We start from the raw sequence: 17,409 nt of genomic DNA on the forward strand, positions 1-17,409 counted from the left end.
CATCAGAGGTGGTCCCGGTGTCGTCTAGGGACAACAAAGGCAGTCCCTGCGTCGTCCAGGAGCATCCAAGGCGGTCTTGCCATAGTCCAGGCGCATCCATGACGCATCCAAGGCACATCCTAGGCAGTCCCGAAGTCATCCAGGCGCATCCACGGTGGTACTGGCGTAGTCCAGGCATATCAAAGACATATCCGAGGCAGTCCCGGCGTCGTCCAGGCGCATCCAAGGTGCATCCCTGACAGTCCCGTAGTCGTCCAGCCTCATCCAAGGGAATCCTGGGGTCGTCCAGGGGCATCCAAGGCGCATCCAACGCTGTCCCGGCGTGATCCAGGCACATCAAAAGCACATCCAAGACGGTCCCAGCAACGTCCAGACACATCCAAGGCGGTCCTGGTGTCGTACAGGCGCATCAGAGGCGCATCAGAGGCGCATCAGAGGCGCATCCAAGGCAGTCCCGGCGTTGTCCAGGCGCATACAAGACGCATTCAAGGCAGTCCCAGTGTTTTTCAGGTGCATCCTAGGCGGTCCTGGCGTCGTCCAGGCGCAACCAAGGCACATCCAAAGAAGTCCCGGCGTCGTCCAGGCGCATCCAAGGCAGTCCCGGCGTCTTCCAGGTTCATCCGAGGCATGTCCAAGGCGTTACCCGCAGCCGAGCCGCAGCCGAGCCGCAGCCGAGCCGCAGCCGAGCCGCAGCCCAGCCGCAGCCGAGCCGCAGCCCAGCCGCAGCCCAGCCGCAGTCCAGCCGCAGCCCAGCCGCAGCCCAGCCGCAGCCGAGCCGCAGCCGAGCCGCAGCCGAGCCGCAGCCGAGCCGCAGCCGAGCCGCAGCCAAGGCGCAGCCAAGGCAGTCCCTGCCTCATCCAGGCTCATCCAAGGCAGTCCCTGAGTCATCCAGCCTCATCCAAGGTGATCCCGGCGTCGTCCAGGCTCATTCCATCCAAGGTGGTCCCAGTGTCGTCCAGGCGCCACCAAGGCGGTCCCAGGATCGTCCAGGCGCATGCAAGGAGGTCCAGGCGTTGTCCAGGCACATCCAAGGCGTTCCAGAGGTCACTAGACGCATCCAAGGCAATCCCAGCATCGTCCAGGCACATCCAAGACTGTCCTAGCGCCGATCAGGCGCATCCAAAGTGCATCAGAGGTGGTCCCGGTGTCGTCTAGGGGCAACAAAGGCAGTCCCTGCGTCGTCCAGGAGCATCCAAGGCGGTCTTGCCATAGTCCAGGCGCATCCATGACTCATCCGAGGCACATCCTAGGCAGTCCCGAAGTCATCCAGGCGCATCCACGGTGGTACTGGCGTAGTCCAGGCATATCAAAGACATATCCGAGGCAGTCCCGGCGTCGTCCAGGCGCATCCAAGGTGCATCCTTGACAGTCCCGTAGTCGTCCAGCCTCATCCAAGGGAATCCTGAGGTCGTCCAGGGGCATCCAAGGCGCATCCAACGCTGTCCCGGCGTGATCCAGGCACATCAAAAGCACATCCAAGACGGTCCCAGCAACGTCCAGACACATCCAAGGCGGTCCTGGTGTCGTACAGGCGCATCAGAGGCGCATCAGAGGCGCATCAGAGGCGCATCCAAGGCAGTCCCGGCGTTGTCCAGGCGCATACAAGACGCATTCAAGGCAGTCCCAGTGTTTTTGCAGCCCAGCCGCAGCCCAGCCGCAGCCCAGCCGCAGCCCAGCCGCAGCCCAGCCGCAGCCGAGCCGCAGCCGAGCCGCAGCCGAGCCGCAGCCGAGCCGCAGCCAAGGCGCAGCCAAGGCAGTCCCTGCCTCATCAAGGCTCATCCAAGGCAGTCCCTGAGTCATCCAGCCTCATCCAAGGTGATCCCGGCGTCGTCCAGGCTCATTCCATCCAAGGTGGTCCCAGTGTCGTCCAGGCGCCACCAAGGCGGTCCCAGGATCGTCCAGGCGCATGCAAGGAGGTCCAGGCGTTGTCCAGGCACATCCAAGGCGTTCCAGAGGTCACTAGACGCATCCAAGGCAATCCCAGCATCGTCCAGGCACATCCAAGACTGTCCTAGCGCCGATCAGGCGCATCCAAAGTGCATCAGAGGTGGTCCCGGTGTCGTCTAGGGGCAACAAAGGCAGTCCCTGCGTCGTCCAGGAGCATCCAAGGCGGTCTTGCCATAGTCCAGGCGCATCCATGACGCATCCGAGGCACATCCTAGGCAGTCCCGAAGTCATCCAGGCGCATCCACGGTGGTACTGGCGTAGTCCAGGCATATCAAAGACATATCCGAGGCAGTCCCGGCGTCGTCCAGGCGCATCCAAGGTGCATCCTTGACAGTCCCGTAGTCGTCCAGCCTCATCCAAGGGAATCCTGGGGTCGTCCAGGGGCATCCAAGGCGCATCCAACGCTGTCCCGGCGTGATCCAGGCACATCAAAAGCACATCCAAGACGGTCCCAGCAACGTCCAGACACATCCAAGGCGGTCCTGGTGTCGTACAGGCGCATCAGAGGCGCATCAGAGGCGCATCCGAGGCGCATCCAAGCAGCATCCAAGGCAGTCCCGGCATTGTCCAGGCGCATACAAGACGCATTCAAGGCAGTCCCGGCGTTTTTCAGGTGAATCCTAGGCGGTCCTGGCGTCGTTTAGGCGCAACCAAGGCACATCCAAAGAAGTCCCGGCGTCGTCCAGGCGCATCCAAGGCAGTCCCGGTGTCTTCCAGGTTCATCCGAAACATGTCCAAGGCGTAACCCGCAGCCGAGCCGCAGCCGAGCCGCAGCCCAGCCGCAGCAAAGCCGCAGCCCAGCCGCAGCCGAGCCGCAGCCCAGCCGCAGCAGAGCCGCAGCCGAGCCGCAGCCGAGCCGCAGCCAAGGCAGTCCCTGCATCATCCAGGCGCATCCAAGGCTCATCTAAGGCAGTCCCTGCATCATCCCGGTGTCGTCTAGGCGCAACAAAGGCAGTCCCTGCATCGTCCAGGAGCATCCAAGGCAGTCTTGCCATAATCCAGGCGCATCCATGACGCATCCGAGGCACATCCTAGGCGGTCCTGGCGTCGTCCAGGCGCAACCAAGGCACATCCAAAGAAGTCCCGGCGTCGTCCAGGGGCATCCAAGGTGCGTCCTTGACAGGCACATGAAAAGCACATCCAAGACGGTCCCAGCAACGTCCAGACACATCCAAGGCGGTCCTGGTGTCGTACAGGCGCATCAGAGGCGCATCAGAGGCGCATCCGAGGCGCATCCAAGCAGCATCCAAGGCAGTCCCGGCGTTGTCCAGGCGCATACAAGACGCATTCAAGGCAGTCCCGGCGTTTTTCAGGTGAATCCTAGGCGGTCATGGCGTCGTTTAGGCGCAACCAAGGCACATCCAAAGAAGTCCCGGCGTCGTCTAGGCGCAACAAAGGCAGTCCCTGCGTCGTCCAGGAGCATCCAAGGCAGTCTTGCCATAATCCAGGCGCATCCATGACGCATCCGAGGCACATCCTAGGCGGTCCTGGCGTCGTCCAGGCGCAACCAAGGCACATCCAAAGAAGTCCCGGCGTCGTCCAGGGGCATCCAAGGTGCATCCTTGACAGGCACATCAAAAGCACATCCAAGACGGTCCCAGCAACGTCCAGACACATCCAAGGCGGTCCAAGTGTCGAACAGGCGCATCAGAGGCGCATCAGAGGCGCATCCAAGGCGCATCCGAGGCGCATCCGAGGCGCATCCAAGCAGCATCCAAGGCAGTCCTGGCGTTGTCCAGGCGCATACAAGACGCATTCAAGGCAGTCCCGGCGTTTTTCAGGTGAATCCTAGGCGGTCCTGGCGTCGTTTAGGCGCAACCAAGGCACATCCAAAGAAGTCCCGGCGACGTCCAGGCGCATCCAAGGCAGTCCCGGTGTCTTCCAGATTCATCCGAAGCATGTCCAAGGCGTTACCCGCAGCCGAGCCGCAGCCAAGCCGCAGCCGAGCCGCAGCCCAGCCGCAGCCCAGCCGCAGCCCAGCCGCAGCCCAGCCGCAGCCCAGCCGCAGCCCAGCCGCAGCCGAGCCGCAGCCGAGCCGCAGCCGAGCCGCAGCCGAGCCGCAGCCGAGCCGCAGCCAAGGCAGTCCCTGCATCATCCAGGCGCATCCAAGGGAGTCCCGGCTTCGTCCAGGGGCATCCAAGGTGCATCCTTAACAGTCCTGTAGTCGTCCAGCCTCATCCAAGGGAGTCCTGGGGTCGTCCGGGCGCATCCAATCCACATCCAAGACGATGTCGGCGTCGTTCAGGCACATTCAAGGCGGTCCTGGTGTCGCACAGGCGCATCAAACGCGCATCAAAGGCAGTCCCAGCATCGTCTACGCGCATCCAAGGTGGTCCCAATGTCGTCCAGGCGCCACAAAGGCGGTCCCAGGATCGTCCAGGCGCATACAAGGCGGTCCAGGCGTTGTCCAGGCACATCCAAGGCGTTCCAGAGGTCACTAGACGCATCCAAGGCAATCCCAGCATCGTCCAGGCACATCCAAGACTGTCCCAGCGCCGATCAGGCGCATCCAAAGTGCATCCGAGGTGGTCCCGGTGTCGTCTAGGCGCAACAAAGGCAGTCCCTGCGTCGTCCAGGAGCATCCAAGGCAGTCTTGCCATAATCCAGGCGCATCCATGATGCATCCGAGGCACATCCTAGGCGGTCCTGGCGTCGTCCAGGCGCAACCAAGGCACATCCAAAGAAGTCCTGGCGTCGTCCAGGGGCATCCAAGGTGCATTCTTAACAGACACATCAAAAGCACATCCAAGACGGTCCCAGCAACGTCCAGACACATCCAAGGTGGTCCTGGTGTCGTACAGGCGCATCAGAGGCGCATCAGAGGCGCATCCGAGGCGCATCCAAGCAGCATCCAAGGCAGTCCGGCGTTGTCCAGGCGCAACCAAGGCACATCCAAAGAAGTCCCGGCGTCGTCCAGGCGCATCCAAGGCAGTCCCGGTGTCTTCCAGGTTCATCCAAAGCATGTCCAAGGCGTTACCCGCAGCCGAGCCGCAGCCGAGCCGCAGCCGAGCCGCAGCCGAGCCGCAGCCCAGCCGCAGCCGAGCCGCAGCCCAGCCGCAGCCCAGCCGCAGCCAAGTCAGTCCCTCCATCATCCAGGCGCATCCAAGGCACATCTAAGGCAGTCCGGGCTTCGTCCAGGTGCATACAAGCAGGTAACGGCGTGATCCAGACGCATCCAAGGCAGTCCCGGCTTTGTCCAGGCGCATCCAAGGTGATACCGGCGTCTTTCAGGCCTATCCAAGGCAGTCGCGGCTTCATCCAGGCGAATCCAAGGCACATAGATGGCGTATCCAAGGTAGTCTCGGCGTCGACCAGGCGCATCCAAGGCTTATCCGAGCCGCATCCAAGACAGTCCCGGCGACGTCCAGGCGCATCCAAGGCAGTCCCGAAGTTGCCCAAGCGCATCCAAGTCTTATCCAAGGTGGTCCAGGCATCATCCAGGCACACCTAAGGAGGTCCTGGTGTCGTCCAGGCGCATCCAAGGCGCAATCATGGTGCATCCAAGGCCGTCCCGGCATCGTCCAGACGCATCCAAGGCCGTCCCTGCGTCGTACAGGCGCAACCAAGGCGGTCCCGGCGTCGTCCAGGCGCATCCAACGCGGTCCCGGTGTGTTCCAGGCGCATCAAGGGCAGTCCAGAGGTCACAAAGGGCATCCAAGGCAATCCCAGCGTCGTCCAGGCACATCCAAGACGGTCCCAGTGTCGTCCAGGCGCATCCAAGGGGGTCTCAGAATTATCTAGGCGCCTTGGCATCGTCCAGGCGCACCAAAGGCGGTCCCGGCGACGTCCAGGCGCAAGCAAGGCGGTCCAGGTGTCGTCCAAACGCAACCAAGGCGGTCCCGGCGTCGTCCATACGCATCCAAGGTGATCTCGCTTTAGTCCAGGCGCATTCAAGGCGGTCCCAGTGTCATCCAGGCACATCCAAGGCGGTCCAAGCATCATCCAGGCGCATCCAAGGTGATCCCGGCTCCATCCAGGCGCATACAAGGCACATCCCAGGCGGTTCCTGCATCGTCCAGGCGCATGCAAGATGGTCCCTTCCTCTTCCAGGCATGTCCAAGGTGCATTCAAGGCGGTCCAAGCGTCGTCCAGGTACATCCCAGGCAGTTCTGACGTCGTCCAGGCACACCTAAGGCTGTACCGGAGTCATCCAGGAGCATCAGACGCGCTCCTGGTTTTGTCCAGGCCCACACAAGGCTGCCCCGGCGTCGTCCAGGCGCATACAAGGCGGTCCCGGTTTCGTCCAGGCGCAACCAAGGCCGTCCCTGCGTCGTCCAGGCGCATGCAAGGCAGTCCTGGCTTTGTCCAGCTCCATCCAAGACAGTCTCGGCTTCGTCCAGCTGCATCCAAGGCAGTCTTGGCATGGTCCAGGTGCATCCAAAGTGATCCCGGCATCGTCTAGGCGGGTACAAGGTGGTCCCAGCGTCTTCCAGGCACATCCAGGGCAGTCCTGGCATCGTCTGGGCACATCCAAGGTTGTCCTGGCGTCGATTAGGTGCATCCAAGGTGCATTCGAGGCACATTTCAAGCCACATTTCAAGTCGTCTAGGGGCATCCTAGGTGGTCCTGGTGTCGTCCAAGGGTATCCAAGGCGCATCCAAGGTGGTCTTGGTGTTTTACAGGCGCATCCAATGTGGTCCAAGCATCGTCGAGGCGCATCTAAGGTGATCCCGGCGTCATCCAGAAGCATCCAAAGTGATCCCGCCGTCGTCCAGGCGCATCCAAGCTGAGCTTGGCGTCAACCAGGCGCATTCAAATCTGTCCCGGCGTCATCCAGGCGCATCCAAGGCTTTCCCGGCGTCGTCCAGGCACATCCAAGGCAGTCCCAGCGGCGTCCAGGCACATTCAAGGCGGTCTCCGCGTTGTCCTGGCGCATCCAAAGCATATCCAAGGCGGTCCCGGCCTCGCCCAGGCGCATTCAAGGCGCATCCAAGGCAGTCCTGGCATTGTCCAGGCGCATCCAAGGCAATCCCGGCGTCGTCCAGGCGCATACAAGCCGGACTCGGTGTCGTCCAAGCGCATCCAGTGCGATCCCAGCTCCATCCAGGTGCATCCAAGGGGGTCCCGGCGTCGTCCAGGCGCATACAAGGTGGTTCTCCGGCGTCGTCCAGGCGTGACCAAGGCGATCCCAGTGTCCAAGCACATCCAAGGCGCATTCAAGGCAATTTCAAGGCTCATCCAAGGCAGTTCTGACGCATTCGAAGCAGTCCTGGCTTCATCCAGGAAATTCCAAGGCAGCGTACCAAATTGCTCAGTGCAACAACAACAAAAAAAACACCATTGCATAAGACCTACCTGCAGTCGTGGATATGGTCTCCGTCATGCTGCCTCATTTACATTAAAAAAGAAATCATTTTATTTACTTTTGCATTGCATAAGACCTACCTGCAGTCGTGGATATGGTCTCCGTCATGCTGCCTCATTTACATTAAAAAAGAAATCATTTTATTTACTTTTGTTTTGTAGGATATGATGTTTTAAATATTGTGCCCCTTACTTTGAATTTAATATTAATTATTGCTGTTATTTCATTTAATATTATGTTTGCTCATTATTTTATTGTATTTTCTTCAGCATTCAGCAGTTGGTCAAGAATGTTTAGAGTTTAAAAATTCATAATTTATTTTTTAATTTCAGGCAAAGTGATGCACATTCAATCTGTTTTGTTAGACACAAAAACAATGTTATAATAAAGTTATTCTTTACTGTAAGTTGATCTTTCCTTTTTATTTAATTTTGTTTGCTTTAATCATTGAAGAATCATTAAAGTTTAATGTTAATAAGGGTACAAGCGTGGGGGGCTCAAAATGTTTTTTTCTCCCTGGGGGGCATCAGGGAATTGATTGAGCAGCACTGAACTAAGCACAGGCGCAGGGCAGGGGTGGGCAGGGTAGGCCAGGGCAGGGCAATGTTATGTTTATATTATGTTTGCTCATTATTTTATTGTATTTTCTTCAGCATTCAGCAGTTGGTCAAGAATGTTTAGAGTTTAAAAATTCATAATTTATTTTTTAATTTCAGGCAAAGTGATGCACATTCAATCTGTTTTGTTAGACACAAAAACAATGTTATAATAAAGTTATTCTTTACTGTAAGTTGATCTTTCCTTTATATTTAATTTTGTTTGCTTTAATCATTGAAGAATCATTAAAGTTTAATGTTAATAAGGGTACAAGCGTGGGGGGCTCAAAATGTTTTTTTGTCCCTGGGGGCATCAGGGAATTGATTGAGCAGCACTGAACTAAGCGCAGGCGCAGGGCATGGCAGGGCAGGGCAGGGCAGGGGTGGGCAGGGTAGGGCAGGGTAGGGCAAGGGTGGGCAGTTTCAACCAGATGCGGGCACATGACATAGCCGCACACAAAAGACTTATGCTAATCTGTCGATGGTGTTTTCCACCATTGATGCGTTGGCATCAAGCTAACCAACCTTAGCATTCATCACATTTTCTTCACATACTGTGTCAAATCTGTATTGGGTGGTTCGCAGCCACCAAAATATTTGAGCCACTAAGCTTCAATCAGTTTTTGGTATACATAATATATTGTATGCTGTGAGTATTGTTATATTTTCTGCCTACAAGTGTTGCTGCCAAGTTTGTGTTCAAATATCAGTGATATATTGGAGTTATAATGACTGTAACATTAATCTAGAATTGTTAGCATGGTTGTGTTAGTCTGTCGATGGTGTTTTCCATAATGCGTTAGCATCAAGCTAACCAAGCTTAGCATTCATCACATTTTCTTCACACACTGTGTCAAATCTGTATTGGGTGGTTCGCAATCACCAAAATATTTGAGCCGCTAAGCTTCAATCACTTTTTAGTATACATAATATATGCCTCTGAGTTTAGTTATATTTTCTGCCTACAAGTGTTGCTGTAAAGTTTGTGTTCAAATATCAGTTATATTGGAGTTATATGACTGCAACATTAATCTAGAATTGTTAGCATTGTATGTTAGCATTAAGCTCAGACAAAACTAAAACATCCGGGAGTTGCTAAAATACTTGTCGTACAGTGTGACTTTTGTAAATGAGAAATAATGACTTACTTGTTGCTGTTCTTCTCAAGTATTCAGATTATAATGGCTGATGTAATTTTTGGAACTCCAAATGAACATATGGAATTTACAGTAGACCATTGAAAGGCAGGCAAATGCAACTCGTGCAGCCCCCTAAAAAAAATTACAAAAGGAAAATAGTTCATTTAATTTATTTTTTACGTTATAAAAACCTACAGTCATAGCATAATTGAAAAGAATGTAAATAATTAAATAAAAACAGCTTGCACATAATGATTTCATGCTTGTAACAGACTTGAGCCTATATATGGTCTGCAGAAACGAGCTCTAAGAGTAATATGTTGTGTACATCCGAAACGTTCATCTCAGCCTCTTTTTACTCAGCTAAGTATCCTCACTGTTTTTCAAGTCAATCATCTTCAAATTGGTCTCTTGCTTCATGGCTCATTGGGGAGAACCCTTCCCCTATTTTTTCATAACTTATTTAGACAGAATTCTCAGGTCCATAATTACCCCACATGCAGCTCAAATGACCTCAGACCACCAATAGCCCGTACAGCCCAAACTCAATTTAACATACTAGGCTACAGAGGGTCAAAGATTTACAATTCGCTTCCACTATTTTTATGGGACTTTTCTCACCAATTTAAGAAGGCTCTGAAATCACTTATCTTAGACACTAAATACTTTCCATATGGTATGCTAAATGAACCTGGCTGGATCCATTCATTATTCTCTTTAGTTATAGTTTTGGTGTGCTTTTTCCCTATTGTTGTATGCCTTATCCCTGTTATTAATGTTTCTTTTTTCATCTGTATGACATGTATTAGGATGCATATTTCTCTATCCATTGAAACTTTACCTTAAATGTATTCATATTTCTGGAGAATGCTACTTTGCAAGCCCCTGGAGGGTTTTTTAGACATTCTTTTTCACATGTATTTAATCTATGTACATTTTAAATGTTTTTGTATGTGAAAATAAACAAACAAAAATAATTAAAAAATTAAGCAAAAGTATACAACATGTGAAATTAGATTAACATTACTTCTCTAAAACGCTTAAACTCGGCCACAATATGTCAATAATAATAATCCAGCTGGTTATCAACACTTTTGTAGAAAAGCTGATACTACCTGCAGCCGTGGATATATGGTCTCCGTCATGCTGCCTTATTTTCATCAAAAAAAACAGCACAAATTGTTTTATTTATTTTTGTTTTGTAGGTTAAAATGTTTTATATATTGTGCTCCAGAGTTAATGGTGCTAATTACTTTGAATTGAATATTATTTATTGCTGTTATTTAATATTATGTATGTTAATTATTATTTTATTGTATTTTTTTAGCATAAAATGGCAGTTGGTCAAGAATGTTTAGCATTTAAATAATCATAATTTATCTTAATTTCAGGCAAAGTGATGCACATTGAATCTGTTCTGTTACAAACTAAAAAACAATGTTATTCTTTATTGTAAGTTGATCTTTCTTTTTTATTTATTTTTTGTTTTCTTTAATCATTAAAGAAACATTAAAGTTTAATGTTAATAAGGGTACAAGCTTGGAGGTAGCGTAAAATGTTTTCTTCTCCCTAGGGGGGGCATCTCAGAAAATGATTGAGAAACACTGATCTCAACGCAGGCGCAGGGCAGGGCAGGGGTGGGCAGTTTCAACCAGATGCAGGCACATGACATAGCCGCAAACAAAAGACTGATGCTGGTTGTGTTAGTCTGTCGATGGTGCTTTCAATAATGCGTTAGCATCAAGCTAACCAAGCTTAGCATTCATCACATTTTCTTCACATACTGTGTCAAATCTGTATTGGGTGGTTCGCAGTCACCAGCATATTTGAGCCACTAAACATCAATCAATTTTTAGTATACATAATATATCCGCGTGAGTATTGTTATATTTTCTGCCTATAAGTGTTGCTGCAAAGTTTGTGATCAAATATTGGTGTTATATTGGAGTTATAACAACTGCAACATTGATCTATAATTGTTGGCATTGTATGTTAACATTAAGCTCAGACAAAACTAAAACATCTGGGAGATGCTAAAATACTTGTCGTAAAGTGTGACTTTTGTAAATGAGTGATAATGACTTACTTGTTTGCTGTTCTCAAGTATTCAGATCATAATGGCTGACGTAATTTTGGAACTCCAAATGAACACACATGGAGCATCCACTACACCATTGAAATGCAGGCAAATGCAACTCGCGCAGGCCCCTAAAAAAAACAATACAAAACAAAAATAGTTTATTTTGTTTGTTTTTTACTTCATAAAAACCTACAGTAATAGCATAATTGAAAAGAATGTAAAGAATTACAGAAAGGGTTGTACATAATGATTTCATGCTTCAGTATAATACAAAGAGTTGAGCCACTAAACTTCAATCAGTTATTAGTATACATAATATACAGGACTGTCTCAGGAAATTAGAATATTGTGATAAAGTTCTTTATTTTCTGCAATGCAATTAAAGAAACAAAAAATGTCGTACATTCTGGATTCATTACAAATCAACTGAAATATTGCAAGCCTTTCATTATTTTAATGTTGCTGATTATGGCATAGAGCTTAAGAAAACTCAAATATCCTTTGTCAAAATATTAGAATATCATGAAATAGTATACTAGTAAGGTAAAGCAATCAAAACTAAACCACGTTTTCCCTCCTGTGTTCTGACCAACAGCCGGGGGTAAAAAGAGCATAACCATCCGAGCCAACCCCCGATACAGTCCTCAGGCTCCCCAACAATAGCGGTAGCAGTTTGCATTATTTTATTGCAAAGTTTTTCCTTATTCAGATTTGTTTCAAGATTAGTTACAGTTAGACTTCACTTTAATGTTTAATGCAGTTATTGCAATTTTGTTGTTTTATCACAGTAGATTGGTTTATTTACATTTTAAAAACCAATAGCCATTCATTTACAAATATAATTGCACTTTAGTTTACATATTTAAATGTTCAGATATTAAGATGTGACACAGATTTTGCACGATTTGAAAGAGGCAAAATAATATGCTTACTCTTTCAAATATATTAGTATAATCATTTGTTTCAAATGTAATTATATTCTAAATAAAAATTAAATTTGGTGTTCAAAAAGTAATTTTTCAAACCTGAGTCTTGAAAAAGAGGGGGTCGTCTTGTAATCGGGGTCGTTTTATATTTGGGCCAATACAGTAATATGAAATTAGATTAACATTACTTCTCTAAAACGCTTAAACCCTCAAACTCGGCCACAATATGGAAATATTAATATTCCAGCTGGTTATCAACACTTTTGGGCAGTCAAAGACACTAGAATACTGTATGAACATCAATTGAAAACGAAGCAACACGGCACATAATATTTTCAAATAGACGAGATAAACACATTTTTCACGAGACATACTTTGAGGTTTGCCCATATTTAAGGACAAGGCCTATAAATCATTCTATTACACACCATTTCTATACATTTGTAGAGCAGTTTAGAGGGAAAAATTCGTGAAGTATGGTAGGCCAAGCTACAAGCTAAAACTCCGTCGTGTTGCCCCGAATATGCTGTGTTAGCGCTAAACTACGCGCGAACGAGAACAATTACTACAATACTACCAATATTAGTACAATAGTCCATCGTATCATTTAATAAAGTCGTTTATTATTAAACTCTCCATATTTTTACAATTGTTGGTAGTAGTTAACATCGTTCTTACCTCATACGTTTCAACGCAATTTAAAAAGGAGACAGCCGCCAATTGATTACACACACCTGCGCAGTTCTCAGTTAAACTCGGCCACAATATGGCAATATTAATATTCTAGAATATTCCAGCTGGTTATTAACACTTTTGGGCAGTCAAAGACACCAAAAATACTTTATTAACATCAACCAATTGAAAACGAAGCAACACGGCACATCATATTTTCAAATAAACGAGATAAACACATTTTTAACGAGACTTACCTTTCGGTTTGCCCATTTTCAGGGACAAGTCTATAAACCATTCTAACAGTACACACTATTTCCACACATTTGTAGAGCAGTTTAGAGGGAAAAAATCGTGAAGGATGGTAGGCGAAGCTACGAGCTAAAACTCCGTCGTGGTGCTCCGAATGCTGTGCTAGCGCTAAGCTGCGCGCGAACGAGAACAATTACTACAATACTACCAATATTAGTACAATAGTTCATCACATCATTTAATAAAGTTGTTTATTATTCAACTCTCCATATTATTACGATTGTTGGTAGCAGTTAATTTACAATACATCGTTCTTACCTCATGCTTTTCACCGCAATTTAGACAGCCGGCATGCGATTACACCTGCGCTAGTGTTGGCCGGTGAGTGAACGATTCGGAAGGAAAAGGAACGACTCTTTTCCTTTCATATATAACTTCAACCAGTAAATGTCAGTAAGGCCCATTGAATCTGCTGCCTGCGCCAATAGATTTCATTTAGATATTTTAAAAAAATAGATTTTTAGGTTTTAGGTGCTACCCAGCCGTAAAACAAAACGAAGAAGAAAATCAGCCAATCAGCTGATCGACCGGGTGAGAGACTGTTGCCAACGAATCAGTGTGTAAGTGTTGTATTATAGAAAGAAATGTGTTAATTAACCCAGCCAATTATCATATATAATAATTTGGGGGTAGTTGTATTGTTTAATGTGTATGGGTTATTTCCACTGGATATTATTGAAAAAAAAAAAAAGGCTTATCATTTTGTGTGTTTGTGTGTGGGGGGGATTCGTTGAACGATTCGTTTGAACGAATCTTATGAGTGAACTGATTCTAAAGATCTGTTCACCTAAAAGAACTGGAATGCACATCACTAACCTGCCCAACCTAGTATTCAGTTAATTACTGATTTAAATGAACCATATGAATAAAACAAACATGAAATTAAATAAAGTGGTCAAATAAAATACTAGATGGAAAAACTGATGCTGACTGATGCTCCTTTCTCTTCTTCTCCTCCTCTTCTTGCACCTTCCTCTTTCTATCCTCCTCTGCTCTTTTTCGTTCCTCCTCACGCCTCCTCCGATCGTCTTCCTGTTGGTGCTGAAGCTTCCGTTTCTCTTCCTCCCTCTTTCGCCTCTCCTCTTCCTGTTGCTCTTTTCTCCTTCGCTCCTCCTCCTCCAACCTCCTCCTCTCCTCTCCTCAGAGTCTCGGACGGCTGCCTGGGCTGCCCTCTGTCTCCGCCTTTCCTCCTCCACCCGCTCCATCTCCTTTTTGCGTTCTTCTTCAAGCCGTCTCCTCTCCTCTGCCTCCTGCTCTTGCTTCCTTAGGCGTTCTTCCTCCAGCCTCCTTCTCTCCTCCTCCCGCTTCAGTCGCTCCTCCTCTTCTTTCCTTTTCCTTTCCTCCATCCTTTTATCCTCCTCCAGCTTCTTCCTCTGAGCCTCCAACTGCCTCCTCTCTTCCTCCAGTTTTCTCCTCTCTTCCTCCTGTCTCTGTCTCTAATTGCCTCCGGCGTTCCTCCTCCTCCCTTTTCTTCCTCTCCTCTTCTTCTCTGCGCTTGCGCTCCTCCTCCTGCTTTGCCCTGAGCTCTCGTTCGGCCTCCAACTTTGCTGCCTGGATGAGAGCCTGCCTTTCTTTCTCCTCCTCCTCCTCCCTTTGTTTGGCCTCACGTTCCTCCTGAAGTCTTCTTTGGCGCTCCTCTTCATCCCTCCTCAACTTCTCCTTCCACTGACGCTCCTTTTCTAGCTTGATAAGCCTGCAAAACAGATGAAAACACGAACGTGAAAATCGTAAAGCAGGTTCGATGGCGTTTCACTTGTGAAAACGTGTAAAAGACCTTTGAGCTTCCTCCTCCTGCCGCCTCCTCTCTTCTTCTAGTTTCCTCCTCTCCTCGTGCTCCTGCTTCTTTCGAATCAGCTCTTGCTTTTTGTCCTCTTTGATGCTTCGTAGGTTCTCGAGTGCTGCCTGCTGCATTTGCTGGCTCGCTTTTAGTTCCTGATGTAGATGAAAAACAGGGGGTGACTGGACTAACAAGTAAGGGGCTGAGCAAAAGGAGTAAAAGTAAAAATACATGTTAGACGAGTGAGGGTGGTGGGGTCAAAACATAAAAAAATGGGGATAGCCAATGACACCAGCTGATAAAAGATATTCAAAGTTGAGAACAACAAGAAGAATGAAAACCTTCAGCAGGTAGAAGAGATTACGCAGGCAGGCCAGCAGTGAGACGACTGCCTCAAGCAAAGCGTCGTTAGCACCCACATGCTGCAAAGTTACAAGGAAGATGTGCAACAAGAGGACAGGAGGAAGATGCAGAAGAAACAAACAACAGTTGAAGGTAGCAAAAGATAAGGTCAAAAAGGAGGAAGCAAGTTGGACACAATTGTATATGAGAACATTATCAAACTTTGTAGTTCATGGACAAGTTGTGTTTGCGCTCAGACATAAAAGCATTAACGGGTGAGACAAATTGAACTTGGTTGATAACCAATCCAGCAGCACTGAAGCACAAGGCGTCTTTCCGATGAATTTCAAATGTGGTGAACTAACCAATGCCGCTTTGAAGCATTAAATGTATTGATTGGATCTTTACTGGCAATTAGCATTCTAGCACAAATGTCACTAACAGACTAAATGTATCCACTATCTGCTGTTGAGTAAATAAATGCTATGAGGAATTAAGTTACATAAAGCGTGACACAGTGTGACCCATACACACAGTCATATTGACTCACTATTTCATGTGACTGCAAGGTTTTTAACTGATGCCACGTCAAGTTGCGACATATGATGTTGCCTTATTCTACCTGCATGTTTTTGTTATATCGGTCCAGCTCTTCCAGTTTGGCAGCAGTTTCTCTCTCAAGGGCTTCCGAGTTTTCAGGTTTGTGCATGCACCTCGCTTCTGGTTGACATTGAGCTTCAAGTTGGAGATGGTGGACACTACAAACATAGGATGAGACAGCACAAAAAGCTGGTATTTATGAGGCAAATACTATAGGAGATATATATTTTAATGTATTTGAATTAATACTAACGTGTCAACCGTTGCATTGGGTTACACGCTATACTCATTCTTGTGTTTCTTATGATGTCTTTTGTGTCAGTTTGCAAAATAAATATTACCACCAACAACACCAACCTGACAGGTTATTCACCGCCATGCTTTGGAGTGTCTCTGTCAGCCTTTTCTGTTCTGGGGTCAATAGGGCTAATTTCTTCTGGAACTCCTGTCAAAAAGCTTTGTTGCATTCAGCAAACAAAATGGTAATCCTAAACAGTTGGAAAGAAAACAACACTAACCTCAATCTGTTGCTGAATGTTTTTGATGTCAAGATGGCGTTCATCTTTCCTCTGATTAATAAGGTCCAGCTCAGTCCTGGGAAGCTTCTTCTTATTTTGAATGTCACGCAAACGGTCAGAAATCTGCCGTTGTTTGTTACCCTTGAGTTTTAAGACACAAAAAAATGACCTGAAATCTTCACCCAGGTTGGCGCAACTTTTACAATTGAGCCTCCAGTCGCTTCACATCACTAACCACAGCTTCCAACTCCATCTCCAAACTCCTCTTCTTAGCTTTGAGCTGGATGATGTCGTCCTGCTCCTGCTGCCTTTTTATTTGGAGCTCGCCTCTTTTCCTCCTTTGAAATTCCTCCTTCCTTTGCCGCTCAAGCTCGGTGGCACCTGCATATGATAACTCCGCTTGAGCACACCTGTCTTCAATTGACCTAAAGCCCTGACGTCATATCCGTCGATTCAAATCTTCTTCTCCTGATCGTCCAACGGCGCTCGGCACACTGACGCCACCAGGTGTTCGCCTGTCATGGTGACTACTGTGGAAAGGGTTGCTTCGGACTATCCGTTGAAACTTTGAACACCCAACATGTTTGGATGGATACCCTATCAATAGGACCAAATCTCCTTTTGTTTCCGAGCAGGCTCTGGTCGAGTGGTTAACGCCATTGCCTTCAATCAAATGAAAACTATTTGTATGAGTAGTTCATCCTAAAATGATTGCATCGCAGGTGCACTTAACTTGGGAATCACACGGACACTCCATTAGGTACACCGCCATTTTCAAGTGTACCCAATAACAGGCCACTTTATTAGGGAAAGAGCATGGTCAAAGGTCACAGGTGTCAAGCTCTAGTCCTCGGGGCCGCGTTCCAATATGTTTTCCAAGTTACCCTTGTTAAACACACACAACCGATTCTAAAGATTCAGTTCACTTAAGAGAACTGTAATGCATATCACTAGTACAAAACAGTGCGAATAATTCGACTGGTTAGTGACTTGGGCTCTTGCTCGGTAAGAACTTGGTTCGAACCCAGATGAGAGAAAATACCCAGATGTGCTTTTGTTGTGCAATTAACCCTTTATTTATTTATTCTTTTTTTTTACCTCGTGTAGTGTACTTAATGAAGTGTCCATGATGTGTACCTACATCATATATATTATATTGTCATATAAAGCAGTTAACCAAATGTCAGATTTTTGT

The 17,409-nt window shown here is 48.0% G+C and overlaps 1 protein-coding gene across 2 annotated transcripts; it reads right to left on the minus strand.

Annotated features, from left to right (window-relative positions):
• Positions 1 to 8,322: 8,322 nt before the first annotated feature.
• Positions 8,323 to 16,614, minus strand: LOC148394106 (uncharacterized). Of its 2 annotated transcripts, XR_015860127.1 has the most exons (8): positions 16,450 to 16,614; positions 16,215 to 16,355; positions 16,054 to 16,141; positions 15,719 to 15,854; positions 14,752 to 14,909; positions 13,236 to 14,670; positions 11,074 to 11,195; positions 8,323 to 9,119 (listed from the first exon to the last, which is right to left on the minus strand). XR_015860127.1 is itself a non-coding variant. In XM_088384000.1 (6 exons), the coding sequence occupies exons 4-6, from the start codon at positions 15,803 to 15,805 to the stop codon at positions 14,328 to 14,330; spliced, it is 588 nt and encodes a 195-aa protein (XP_088240126.1). In that variant the 5' UTR covers positions 15,806 to 15,854; positions 16,054 to 16,141; positions 16,215 to 16,355; positions 16,450 to 16,608; the 3' UTR covers positions 13,657 to 14,327. The 2 variants fall into 2 exon arrangements, 1 of the variants encoding a protein (XP_088240126.1); XM_088384000.1 differs by lacking the exons at positions 8,323 to 9,119; positions 11,074 to 11,195 and having other exon boundaries at positions 13,657 to 14,670; positions 16,450 to 16,608.
• Between the last annotated feature and the right edge of the window lie 795 nt (positions 16,615 to 17,409).

The sequence above is a fragment of the Syngnathus floridae genome, chromosome 8, assembly GCF_059516105.1.
Source record: "Syngnathus floridae isolate MCC-2025c chromosome 8, RoL_Sflo_1.0, whole genome shotgun sequence".
In the NCBI taxonomy this organism is placed as follows: domain Eukaryota; kingdom Metazoa; phylum Chordata; class Actinopteri; order Syngnathiformes; family Syngnathidae; genus Syngnathus; species Syngnathus floridae.